This window comes from Argiope bruennichi, chromosome 1 (genome assembly GCF_947563725.1).
Source record: "Argiope bruennichi chromosome 1, qqArgBrue1.1, whole genome shotgun sequence".
NCBI classification, from domain to species: domain Eukaryota; kingdom Metazoa; phylum Arthropoda; class Arachnida; order Araneae; family Araneidae; genus Argiope; species Argiope bruennichi.
In genome coordinates, this window is record NC_079151.1 from 32490659 (window position 1) to 32503732 (window position 13074).

At 27.2% G+C, this 13074-nt stretch overlaps 1 protein-coding gene and 1 long non-coding RNA gene across 2 annotated transcripts; one reads left to right on the forward strand and one right to left on the reverse strand.

Moving 5' to 3' along the window:
- Positions 1 to 1472: 1472 nt before the first annotated feature.
- Positions 1473 to 4468, reverse strand: LOC129962462 (uncharacterized). The gene is made up of 4 exons (XR_008783909.1): positions 4182 to 4468; positions 3327 to 3382; positions 2796 to 2971; positions 1473 to 1694 (listed from the first exon to the last, which is right to left on the reverse strand). It is a non-coding gene; the product is annotated as an uncharacterized LOC129962462 (long non-coding RNA).
- Positions 4469 to 4928: 460 nt separating this feature from the next.
- Positions 4929 to 13074, forward strand: LOC129962446 (kinesin-related protein 4-like). Its single transcript, XM_056076206.1, has 6 exons — positions 4929 to 5069; positions 5883 to 5969; positions 7392 to 7450; positions 8224 to 8438; positions 8789 to 8965; positions 10338 to 13074. The coding sequence occupies exons 2-6, from the start codon at positions 5916 to 5918 to the stop codon at positions 11738 to 11740; spliced, it is 1908 nt and encodes a 635-aa protein (XP_055932181.1). The 5' UTR covers positions 4929 to 5069; positions 5883 to 5915; the 3' UTR covers positions 11741 to 13074.

The following is a 13074-nucleotide window of genomic DNA, read 5'->3' on the forward strand; positions in this document are numbered from 1 at the left end:
AGCTCAATATTCAACGTGCGTCGCAATGATCTATTTCATAGACAATAAATATTCTTTCTCAATATTAATATTATTACAAATATAAAGTATTGTTGCTTCAATATAGGGAAAATAATCGGTGTGATTAAGAGCAATATATAAATAATTGCAATATTAACGCGCATTTGCCAGGTTTATTTTTAATATCCTACTTTGGATTATAACCATGCATCTCGAAATATTTAGCATCTTGTAATACATCCGCTGCTTCGATTCACTCTTGATATTCAGCCCATCTGATTAGATCACTTTTTGCTGTTTTTTTTTTTTTTATTTATAGTTACGGGTAGAGAAGAATTCATTTAATTAAACGATCCGACACATTAGATAGTAGGCATGAATCACAAGTGAGTCACGTGGCAGACAACGTGTGAACAGTTTGGAACGTGCTCATTTTTACACCGATTTGCAAATAATTGCAATCAATAGAAGCGATAACAGCAGAAATTCTAACGCGAGAAGATACCATTAGTATGCAGATCGTTTCAGATGTCTAGTAATTCAGTCGTGTAAGCAGAACAAAGTTATTTTATCAAATGAAAACATTACCTAACACTCAAAAACAGCTTTAGGATTTAAAAACCGAACAATCGAATGAAATCTGGCCTTCACTTTCATTTGATAGAATACTTCAAAAGATAGCAATTCATCTCATTGTATTGTTTGGGCTAAGCCATTTCGGCATATTTTGCTACTCTTCATATAAGGTATATCTCAACCTTTATCTTCAACTGAAAAACACTTATCGTTCTATCCTTTATACTTATCATATTAAACTGGAGTACCCTTCATATCAAGGATTGCTCAAGAATACTTTTCTACTTCTCTATTTGGTGTGTGAAAAGCTTGTAAATATAAGAGGGTGTAGCAAAAAAATTTTCCCGTTAGAATAACATTCAATATGTTGCAGTATTGCTAAAATTGTTTTTTTTTTTATAGATGTATACTTGAACAGATATTGTATTTATGATGAGTGTTTAGCATATTTTCATTGTTTTTGTTAGACACTAAATATTTTTAAATCTATTCAGATATCATTAAAATTCAAGCAGGTCCCTAAACATATTTAATTTACAGCTTTTAAATATGGATAACAGTTTTATTGATATTAAAAAGGAGTAAAAATATACTATTCAATTCTTTTGTCTAAAATTGTCTACTATGAATCTCAAATTCAAGACAAAGCTATTACTATACGTCAAATATCGAGAATTCAATGAAATGTGCAGATATTGTGCTTTTTGTGTGTTAATTCCAAAATCATAATTTTTATAAATGTTTATTCTATATAATACATAACAAATATAAAAAAGTTTAAATTGATAATTTTTAAAATGAAATCTATATTTGGCTAAACATATAAGTTTATTTTAATTACTAGATAATCATTCAATAAATTTCAGTATAGGAATTTTTGAGTAATAAAATTAACATAATATATTAAATTCTTTATTCACAAATAATTACATTAAAATATTTAAAATCATTCTACATTGTTCAGTATCGATGTAATTTAAGTAAATCATGAGCTTTAGGATAGTCATAAATTCCTTCCAGAACTTCTGTTATAAGCGAAATTATAATATGAATTGTATATCAAATACAAGAATCCATCTTCATCTTTTTCTTTATCGAAAACTTCTCCCATTGTCCAGCTAGAAAATAAGTATCAAGTTATATAAAGATTGCTTTTACAAAAACTTGATATGCTGCTGTAATTTGCAAGAATAGTCTAAAAATAAACACTGCATTCTATATTTTTTCTACGTCTGAACTTTTCTTAATCTTAAATTTTTTTAAAAGTATTAATGTATTCTTTAATCTTAAAAAGCACATTAGTATTTTTCTAGATTCAATGACAAAAAGGTACAATTATGTTGGGCAAATTACCTATAATAGAAAGGTTATGTTTATCAAGATCACACAACTAGTTCAGAATAATAAAATGATATATTAATTTATGATTATTTTTATAAAATTAAAAGTTGGATACAAGGAAAAAAACAATAGAAACACAATTTATAAAATTATAACTAGCTTATGACAAGAATTTAATCAGGAAATATTTTATATTATTGCATTTTAGGGGGGGGAGTCGGGCTTTATATTTAGATAAAGGAATTACAGAATTAACTATTAAAGTTTATATAATACGTTATGTAATTATTGAAGGGGTATAAATTATGAAGAGTTTATTAAATGTATAATTATATTCCAATTTAAAATAAAGTTTTAGAAACTTATTTATAAAATAAAATTTAGGCATTTTAATAAATTTTAGTTTCTTCTATAGTTATAAAAAATGTTTTTAGTCTGTTATTTATATAAAAACAGATTAAAACATCTTAAATTATTAATTTATTTTAAATTACTTTATTAAATTTATAATATTTAGTAATTAAGAACAGATTCCGATAAATAACAATCTATTGATTGGTGAACAAGTGATTATACAAGTAGAGTTAATATAGATTTTTAAATAAATGTTTTATATTAAAATTTAAGAAATCTAAAATGTTAAAGCAATCGGAAGTTATGGTCGTTTAAATTTAAATAGTTAAGTCAGTAAAATGTAACAATTACATTTAAGACATGAACTCGTATTTTGTAGTATAAACTAACAAGTATATAATATTTATAATTAAATTTTATTTATTAAAAGGTTTCTAGTAAATTATGTGCTCTGTAATATAAAACCATTTCTCTGAAGCGAGATGGTTTTTATATTATTTAAATTGACAGTTGTAATAACTTACCTGGGAGATAACACTTTTCCTCTTCCAGCCATTAAGTATAGAGAAGAGTCATCGTGCAGAAGTACGTTTTTACGCACCATCAAAAGGAAGTCTGCAACTGTTAGATTTCGAGGAACAAGATATTTCTCTTTTTGGGCAGTGGGTACTCTGCCATTTGGAGCCTTCTCCAATACAACCTATTAAAATATTTAATCACTAATCAAGATTGGATGCTATAATAAGCTTTTTATAGTAGATTTTCTCTAGTTAATTTATTAATAGTTAACCAATTAATAATTTTAAAGAAATTTAATATACAATTTTTAAACTAATATCAAGGACTAATTTTTATACTAATACTATTTGAAGATATTCAGAATCTATTAAATGATAACCATTGCAAAACTTTAAAAATATTGTAAATAGAGAATTATCTATTCAATTATCTTGGGACATTTATATTTATGGTTATGCAAATTATAACATTAATACAGTATTTTATAGCTTATAATTAGAATTAAATATTAAAATAAAATTAAATTGAATACTCACAGGAATACTGTTTGGATACAACTGAAAGATCTCCTTCGACTCTACTTTTCTACTTTCTGGAAAGAAAAGTTATTTTTTTTTATAAGAATATAGAATTTAAATAAAATATAGATGCATCAACAGAAGCTTATTTATCATAGTCTAATTTACATAATTTTTTTTAAGTTGGATAAAACTAACTTATATTAAGAGTCGGAAGACTAAATTTCATACGAGACTGATAAGGCAGGAAATAGTTTCCTTTTCAAAATTAAGGAACAAATTTCTCATTCTTTCTTGTATTTAGCCATAAATAATTTTTTTTTTATTTCCTAGTGACAATCAAATTGTGCTTTAGAGTTAGGAGTTAATAAGTTTAGAAAGGGGTGCGATAAAATAATGCAATGCATTGGAGCAATTTAACAGGAGAGAGGGAAATTCTAATTTGTATCATCCCAAAATAATACCAAAGAGCATCTAGTTATCTTACACCTCATAATAATCACAAAGCGATTTTTTTTTTTTTTTTAAGTGTTAGAAAAATAATCTTAAAATAATTCTTATTTTTTCGGAAACTTGTAAGAATAAGTTTAACATATCGATCATCATGAAAATTTAATAAATTAGCATTATCTTTCCGCTCATTTAACTTAACAATTCAATCGTGCATTATAGAGATTTCAGTTTCGGTTTTAAATTATAGCTAAATCGTTGCCATTGATTGTAAATGAAGAAGTGAGTCAACCAAGTAATTGCTAGCTTATCGGCATTTCTACAGACTTCAGCAAATTAAGAATATATATAATAGAACTTAAAATTAAAGATAAGCAAACATTTAAATTATAAACATGGAAGAAATATCTCGAAAACAATTACCAAGAGATTTACGCTTCTTATACTTCCATTCAGTCTTAGCTGGGGTTACACAAGTTAATTCGTTGGAGACAGAAACTTTTCGATCAATCGAAGAAAATGAGCCGCTTCTTTTGTCATCTATTAAATAGTTGCTATCGGCAAGATAGACTCGCCTTGCACTATTATAGCACGAAACGTACGACAGCTTTGTAGAGTTTCTTAAACTAAGTCGGAAAAACTTCCCTACTGTTAGCTAGGAACAGCAAGTTGTTGCGAACAACAAGGGCTGATAAGATATCCACTGCTCTATTTATACAAAACATATATTTTATCAGTTCGATTCATTTCAATTTAATCGGAAAATTGATGATGCAATACCTTAAGTACTTCCTTCCGCTGGTGGGAAAACAAATTAAATGCTTTGCCCCGTTAACTTGACATTAAATATCCATTGAAATTTCTTTATTCAAAAATATTTCATTAAATTAAGTAAGTATCTTCAAAAGTAAGTTAATTGACTACAATCATGCAAAGCCGAGTCTTAATTAGTTATGCAACATCTTTTTCTCTATAAGATAATTTTTAAGAAGTTTAGAATGGAAAGTAATTATCTAGTTGTGTGCATGAAGAAAACTCAATTCGTAAAATACGCTTAAGTTCTCATTAAAATAAAAAATTCTTCATTTAAATTTTTATTTAAATAAAAAAAATAGAAAAGTGACAGTTCGAAAAGCTACGAAAATGTATCAAACGACATTCCATAACTTGAAATGTCAAGTGACGTAATTTTGTTGCCAGATGTATAATTTCTCATGTTAGTAAACAAAGAACTATGGATTAAACTGGGGAATTAGATGCTGCAAGAATATCAGCTGTTTACGCCATTTAACTTAAAAGATTGTCGACAATGTAAGCAGTTTTATATTAATTAAGTTTTTTAAGTCATACTTTCACTTAATTAAATATCAAAATTATGTTATCACTTTTGCCTTGGATTCGAATTTTTTTTTTTTTTTCGCTTATGCGAAATTGCCTATTTTTGTCATGTTACGTGTATTAATTGAACAGCATTTCATTTGATCAGTGTTCCATAATAATAACTGCTTAATGAATGAAAATAACTACTATATTTTTAATATATGAATACTAAAACTAATCGCTTTAATCGAGTAAGATAATCCTTATTAATATAATCTGAATATAAGTAATACAGTCATTACGCGATTTTGCTGTTTTTAATTTGACTTGGATTGATTTCAGCTTTCAATATCGAATGCATTTTTTCTGTGGTATCAATATGCAATGCTTTATGTATTATTTTGTTTATCAAAATCAGAATGATTCCATTAGACAAGAAAGATTTTTAATCCTAAGGATCTTGTTTGTGCTTTCTTATAATTTCTATTTTGATTAGATTTGAAAATAAAAATAAGCAATCTATTATATCTTATGATTTTAAACATCATATGTGTTTGTTTTTGTAGTGATTGTTTTTTCTTTGGAAATTGAAGTATAGCAGTGATGAAACTGAAAATTTTAAAATTTATTTTATAGATATGTATTAAAAGTTTTACTATTGTACATTTATAGTTTAAATCAATTTTATTGCATGTGTAAACTGAGAAGTTCATATGTGAATAGACTTTTTTTTTTTGTTTGATTTGTGTGATACATGTTAAGTTTTTTAAATCAGCTACTGATTTATTAAATATACTTTTTTAGAAAAGATAACTTGAAAAGTATAAAAGAGTAAAGATGAACTCATCATCTGACTTTGCAATTTCTTCTGATTGGGATATAATAGATGATGTGAGTATTTTTTATGTGAAATTTTATTATTGAAATGTATGAATAATGCAGTTTACCAACAAAATGCTTTAATAATTTTAATTTTGTAAGCTTTATTTATTTTAAAAAGTTATTTAATGTTTTAAAATATAATTTTTCTGATGTTGCCAATCATTACCTGATATCTCAACTTAAGAAATGATTCCTTCTCTTTAATATTAAATGTTTAGTAGTATTGCTTTACTTTTGTTTTCATCTGTAATCAAAATTATTTTATAGTGGAAATATTTAGTTATTTTTTTTATTATTAATTTTGTAGCATTATATGAAATTTCTTAAATTAGATTTATTTAGGCAATGTTTTGAAGCTAAATATTGCATGAAAAGCCTATATATTGATATCTTATTTTTCTGTTTCAAATTAAAAGCCGTAACGACCATTTTATTGTATATTCTAACTTTTTACATGCAATGTCATTTTCACTTGAAAGTTTGAACTGTGATATAATTTAATAATTAACTGGAGGCTAATGCATGCATTTTTTTTAAGAAGCAGTCTCTTCCCATTTGAACAAATTTGTCTTTATTGTGGTGATATGGCTAAATGTTTCATTTCCCTTTCATATTTGATTATCTTACGTGATCTGGGCAGGCTTATAGAAGACTAGGCTAGTAACTATAGTTGTGTTTGGTGAAATCATAGACTTTATCTTCCAATTTCTTAAAAATGAAAAATAAATAAATACTAGCCTCTTCTTTTTTTCTCTATCCAAATTATATTCCTGAGATATAATTTGTTCCTTTAGTATTGTGTTATTTTCTTTTTACACTGATGCATAAGATCCATATAAAACAACTCTATATTATTGTAACTAGTAGAAGATTTTTATTTTTATCAATTCTTTATCTGAATTTGCCTTAAAATATATTATTGGATTAACATGATTTGAAATTTTATTTTAGAATTTTAAGGCGTGTATCAACTCTATATATTTTCACTGCACTGTTTAACAAATCTCCATAGCAGATCATTTTGAATACTTTTTTTAATGTATAACATGATTTTTTTTCTTTATTTTATATATGTTTTAGCATGTTCAGTTTGGCTTTTAGGGCATTTTTTTAAAATTAATTAAAACTTATATACAAATTAATTAATTATAGATCTGAAATGTAAATTTGAATCTTATAGATTTAAGAACCTTTCAGTGTGAATTATTTTTTATCATTGGATAAATTTCCATTTTATAAGTTTCTCTTGCATGTAGTTATCATAAGGTGCCAAAGATCTCCTTCAAAGGGAGCTGCTTCTGAAAAGGCAATTAACATTTCATTCTCTTGAAGTGACCAACTATGTATGTGGAGGGAACGGGAGAAGATTAACTCTGGCATGTCACAGTGAATGTATATAAAGGTTTTTATTAACCATTTTCTTTTCCCCAGGAAACATCACAACTTGTTGATGGCACAAAGAAATCTGAGGAAGGTGTTCCTGGAGACTTGTAAGTATATTAATATTATAATTTATTTTTATAAACTCATTTTTCTTTTGCTGATTATATTTTCATTGCAATTTCAAAAATCTGTACTTATTTGGCTAATTAATTATAAAATAAATTATTAATCTCTAATGATATATTTGGCTAATTAATATCAAATTTGATTTTCTGAAGATTGTCATTGGTTTTCATCGACATGATTGCATTTTATTTTGATATTAGCATAGCTTTTGCTATTTTGCAAGTTCTTTTACAGCTGCATGAGTGAGTAAAGTTTGAGAAAAATTAGTTAGGAAAGAGTAATTTTCAATCTAGTTTGAAATTGTCCTCATTAACATGCTTGGTTGCTTTCATTTACATATTTGAGTGCCTTTCGTTTTATGGTCTCACTGGAGTTTAAAAGAAGCTTAAAATACAAAATAAAGTCAACAAATAAAAAATAATTGTGCGAAGCTGTTAAAAATTATTATTTAAATTGATTAATTGATTGAAAGCAGTAATTCAGAATTTAGCTTTTTTTAGTAACTAAAATCGTGAAGTTTAAAATTTTTTTTAAGTTTGTTTCTTTTACTGTTATGCTTTTCATCCATTGAGTATTTTCTACAGTTTTTAAATAAAACATGTTCTATTATTAATTATTATAACATTCTATATTATTGCGAGCTAAGCTTAGAGAAATAATAATGACATTTTGATGTAAAGATGTAATACAATTTTTTGCATTTAATTGGCTCTTTAATTGATTTTTTAAAAAACTATTAATTTTCTTTTTAAAGGAAAGAAAAAGAAACTATGCAGAAAGGATCCTGCGTGGATGATATACCAGAACAGGAAGATGCTTGCGTGCCTGAAATTACAGGGTCAGAAATTAATAATCACCATGAGAATAGTTCCTCCAGTGAATTTGATGTCTTAGATGAATCAGTTGAAGACAGCAACCAAGGCAATCTATCCTTTTCCCATATGGAATATTCAATAAGTTCTTCCTTAGGTAATTATAATTTTAATAAATAGTGGAATTAATAAGTAATGGTTTATTAGTTCTCATTTGATACTTGTATTCGATTCACTTCATTTAAAAAGGAAATGAGAAAATTTAACTTTCTTTTATAAATTGAACTTAATTTTAAAAATTCTCTCTCTGGATTCTTATTTAGGGGGGGGGGGAATCTGTTGTAATCGGTTTTTGAAGGAAAGAAAAATCCTGTGTGGATGAATCTGTTGCATAAAAATAGATGTTAAATATCAAAAACTATAAATTACTAACCAATATGATTTGTGTTTAAATTCAATTTCAAATATATATATATATATTATATCGTCTTTTTCTTCTATAAACAGAAAGCAGTCATCCATCTCTGGTACCTGAAGTTGAAGCTGTAGATGCAGACGCTGAAACAGATGTAGAAATTCAAGCTGATTCTCATTCCAGTATATTTAGGATTCAATATGCTTTAAATGTACATCCATATTTGGTCGCATTTACATTGTCTCTTGCATTCATAGCTATTTTACTTGGTGAGTAAAAGAACAATTCCTTTTTTAAAGATAAATATATGAGTTTTAATAAGATAATGCAGGTGAAACCTGTGTGTTGTTAAAATTTTATCAATTAGTTCTCCATTGATAGCATTCAAATTAGTGCATGTAAAAAAAAAATTAATAGAACATACCATCTTAACAGCTGCAAAATTTTTGTAATTTCTACGGAAATTAGGTGAAAACTGTGAATCTATGGATGTATAGTGAAAAACTATAAAAAATGCCAAAAATACCCTTTTCCTGAATCCATGCTCACTGGCTGTTAGCAAAAAGAAAAGAAAGCAGAATCTTGTTCCTGTATGAATGAAAAAACATTTCAGTCACTCCTCATTACAAAATGCATATGGGATTTTGCCATGATGTTAAACTGAGCAATGAGGACTTAAAAAAAGTACAAATGCTTATTATTTAATAATAATAATAAAAAAAGAAATTGTAAATGTCTGACAAAACATGATCAACAAAATCATATAGTATGCTTTTTTTTAAGTAAAATTATTTTACCTATATATTTAATCAATATCTGTTAAATAATTTTAAGTAATGTCTTAATTAATTAAAATTCTTTGGAAATATCTGTTCTTTAATAATTTGTGGATACTCATTATATGTAATATATACGGAAGAGTGGATAACAAATGGTGGAGGGTAGGATAGAATTCAAATATCATTTGAATAAAATTATTCTCATGAAAAGTTATTATAATTGTGCAGGAAATCTTATGGATTTTAAAAATTTTTTTTATAAAGTATATATTTGTTGTATGTAACTTAGCTTGTTCTTTTAATGAGTATACATAATTTTATATTGGTATGATTGAAGTCACAATTGGTTATTTTATTTTAGAATGTTGTAGAATTTATTTCATTATGAGATGGTATATGAAAGAAGGCAATCAAGATAATTATAATTATTAAAAAAAAAGAAAACATGATTTGCCTGAAAATAGAAATACATTTTTTTGTACTATCAAAATAAGTTATTGCCTTGGCTCCTTGGCAAAATGAGTCAATTCTTTTCTTTTCCCCTCTAACCTCTTTGAGCAGTAGTACTCAATCTGTCAAAGAAAAAAAAAGACATTCTGTTGTATAATTTTTTAATAGCTTTAAAAAATCTGCATATTCCTGCCATTTTTTCCTGAAGAGCTGTTGAAAAAGGACGGATGAGTATGAAAGTATTATAATTATCACTATTATTTTTAAGTTCACAGATATTAAAAAATACGCAATAGAATGTGTATGCTGAGAAGTTAGACACTTATTTTAAAAAAGATTTTTAACTTATAAATTGAGATCTTTTATTTCTGTTTTTAAGTTATGAGAAAAGTAATTTTTTTTTTTTTTATAGCATCTGCACCTTTAGGTACCCTCAAGCAAATGAAAGAACGTGTGAATGCATTACAAGCTGAAAATAATGAATTGAAAAATCTGGTGCAGTCCAAATTAGAGAATGATAAACTTCTTATGGCTCTTGAAGAACAAATAAGATCATTGAAGGATGAAAATTTTAAGCTAAGTGAATCCATGAAGGCTCTTGTGGCTCAATTGGAAGAGCAGACTGCTATCTTAAGAATGGACAAAGAAACAAAAGTGCAAGATCCATTCAGGAGTGAAATTGAAAAACTAAAAGAGCAAATCAACATCCTGCAGATTGATAACGAAGAACTCCAGAAGCAGCTTGTCCGTACAAGGTATGGCATTTACTCTCCTCACCCGCAAGAGCAGAAAGCAAATCCATCATCTGAAGAAAAAGAAACAAAAGATAAGCCAGATAATAAAGAAAACAGAGAGAATTCCTCGGAGATTTTAATGGAAGAAATAAATGAATTGAGGAAAAAATTGTACACTGAAGTAGAGAAGTTGAAGAGCTGGAAAGATTCTGTCCAACACCTGGTGAAAAAGTTAGGAAATGGGTATACAGGGTCATCTGCTGAGGAAGATAAGCCAGATTTGAAAGACAAAGAATCATTTGCCCACTCTAGATCATCATCAGAGAAAGAAAGAATGAAGAAATCTAAACCTGGGAAGAAGGATAGGAAATTTTCTGATTGGTCATGGAGAGATGTAAAAGAGAATCTCAAAGATACATTTGAAGGTCTGCAGGATATTGATGTGCCCAATATGTTTTCTAATTATGTGGTGGATAAAAAGAAAATTGAAGGTGTCTTTGAATCGGTTGGTCACTATTTTAAGAAAGCCCAAGAGAAGACAAAAAAGGTATTGAATTTCAACAATGATATAAATCAAGAAATGTGGCACTTTTTTGGGCAACTGAGGAATCAATGGAATGACATAAGCAACAAATATTACCAAAAATATTATTCCACCAAGCAAGCAGCTCCCAAAACTGAAGATTACAAATCACAGTTTCAAAAACATAAGGAAGATGCCCAAGATTTTGGAACTGACAAAAGATTTGACAGATATCAGAAACAAAACAAACCAGAGGAAACCAATAATAATGAATATGACCAAAATTTGTATCCAGATCTTGAAAGTTTTACTACTTCGCCCACTGCAGAAACTCCCGACTCAGAAAAAAATGAGATGGCACCAGAAGACAAAGCATATGATGACAATTCCTGGGTGTTTAAAAGAGCTGCTCATCGATCTCAACTGCGAGAAGAAGAACAGGAAGCATTCACTAATTGGTTTTTAAAAAGAGGACGAGATTTTCATTATAATGAAGATGAGTCTCTTAAGGAATGGTTCAAGGAAACATACCAAAATGGAAATTCTGATGAAGATTAAAACAAATTGCTAGCTAGCACACGCTACTGATTTTAATCTGTTGTATGTAGTGGATTCTTCTTAATTTTTTTGTTTATCACTCTTTTAAGTCTTAATTTTACCCCCATTTATGATACTGATATTTTAAGAATGAAACTTGAAATGTAAGATCTGCATTATTACTCGGTGATTTTATTAAGCTGCTATATGCATTTATTGTCATATTTTTAAGGTGTTTTTGATGTAATGCAGTTATTACAACTTCAGCCGGTACCAATATAGTCCTAAATGTGAATGAAATGGCTCTTCGAAAGAGCGTTTTGTAATAATAATAATAATTCTTTGTATACGTTAAGCATTATTTCATTTAAAGAAAGATTACACAATGTTAGTCAAATGTTTAAACTGTATCTGTAAAATGTATTGATAAATTATGAATCAATTGTATCAGTTCAAACTACCTGCACTGATGTTAAAGTTAAAATAATTTTTATTATATTTATTCATTTGCTGTGCATGTATTATAACAGTGTGTGAAAAACTGCAAATTGAAGACTTAAAATACATTTTACCTTTTTACAGTGTTATTTCAGGACGCACAAAAATGATGAGATTATTAATATTTGCTCCATCCATTTGTATCCCTGAGTTTTGCAGTGATTTCTAACAAAGGAAATGGAAAGACACTTAATATTAGATCTAAGAAATTCTTTTTTTTTATAAAGGTTATTTCTCAAGAACTTAATGATATTTGTTTAATATGACATACACTCATTTTTGTATTTGAAATTAGCAATTCAATACTTATTAATTATTGGCGTATGATTTTCACCTTCTGTAAAAATTTACTCAAATATTTTGAGATAATTATTTAAGTTTGCTAAAGTTCTTTAAGTAATATTATCTTGTTTAAAATCATAGTACATTTGCAAGTCCCTATAGCTTGCTTCTAAAATTGGAAAAATTCTGGATAAACTTCATTAGCTTTTGAAAAACTTGTTTTATCCTGTGTATCATATCTTATTTCAAGTGGAGCTATGTCACAGAATCTTATTTTATACATTGAAAAACATTTTTAACTGCAAAGAAAACATCCGTTTCAAGTATAACTCCTGTTTGTTCCTATATTCCGTAGGCAGGCTCATCACCTTTCATTTAATTGTATGTGTCATTGTGTTGCATTTATTTTATTTTTGTAGTGATACATTATGTCTGTGATAGTGTAGGTGAGTGTTTTTACCTTTCATTGAGATCTTGAAGAACACCTGTGTTATTAAGTAATTAGGATGCTCCTTGTGTGCATTTTAATGTAACTTTTTGTCATGTTTTTGAGAACAATAAATTGTTGAATATTA

Excerpts from the sequence above, each read along its gene's own strand:
- LOC129962446 (XM_056076206.1), top strand. The coding sequence starts at position 5,916 with ATGAACTCATCATCTGACTTTGCAATTTCTTCTGATTGGGATATAATA. Across the intron at positions 5,970-7,391 it reads ATTGGGATATAATAGATGAT|GAAACATCACAACTTGTTGA; the intron begins GTGAGTATTTTT and ends TCTTTTCCCCAG. Across the intron at positions 7,451-8,223 it reads GAAGGTGTTCCTGGAGACTT|GAAAGAAAAAGAAACTATGC; the intron begins GTAAGTATATTA and ends TTCTTTTTAAAG.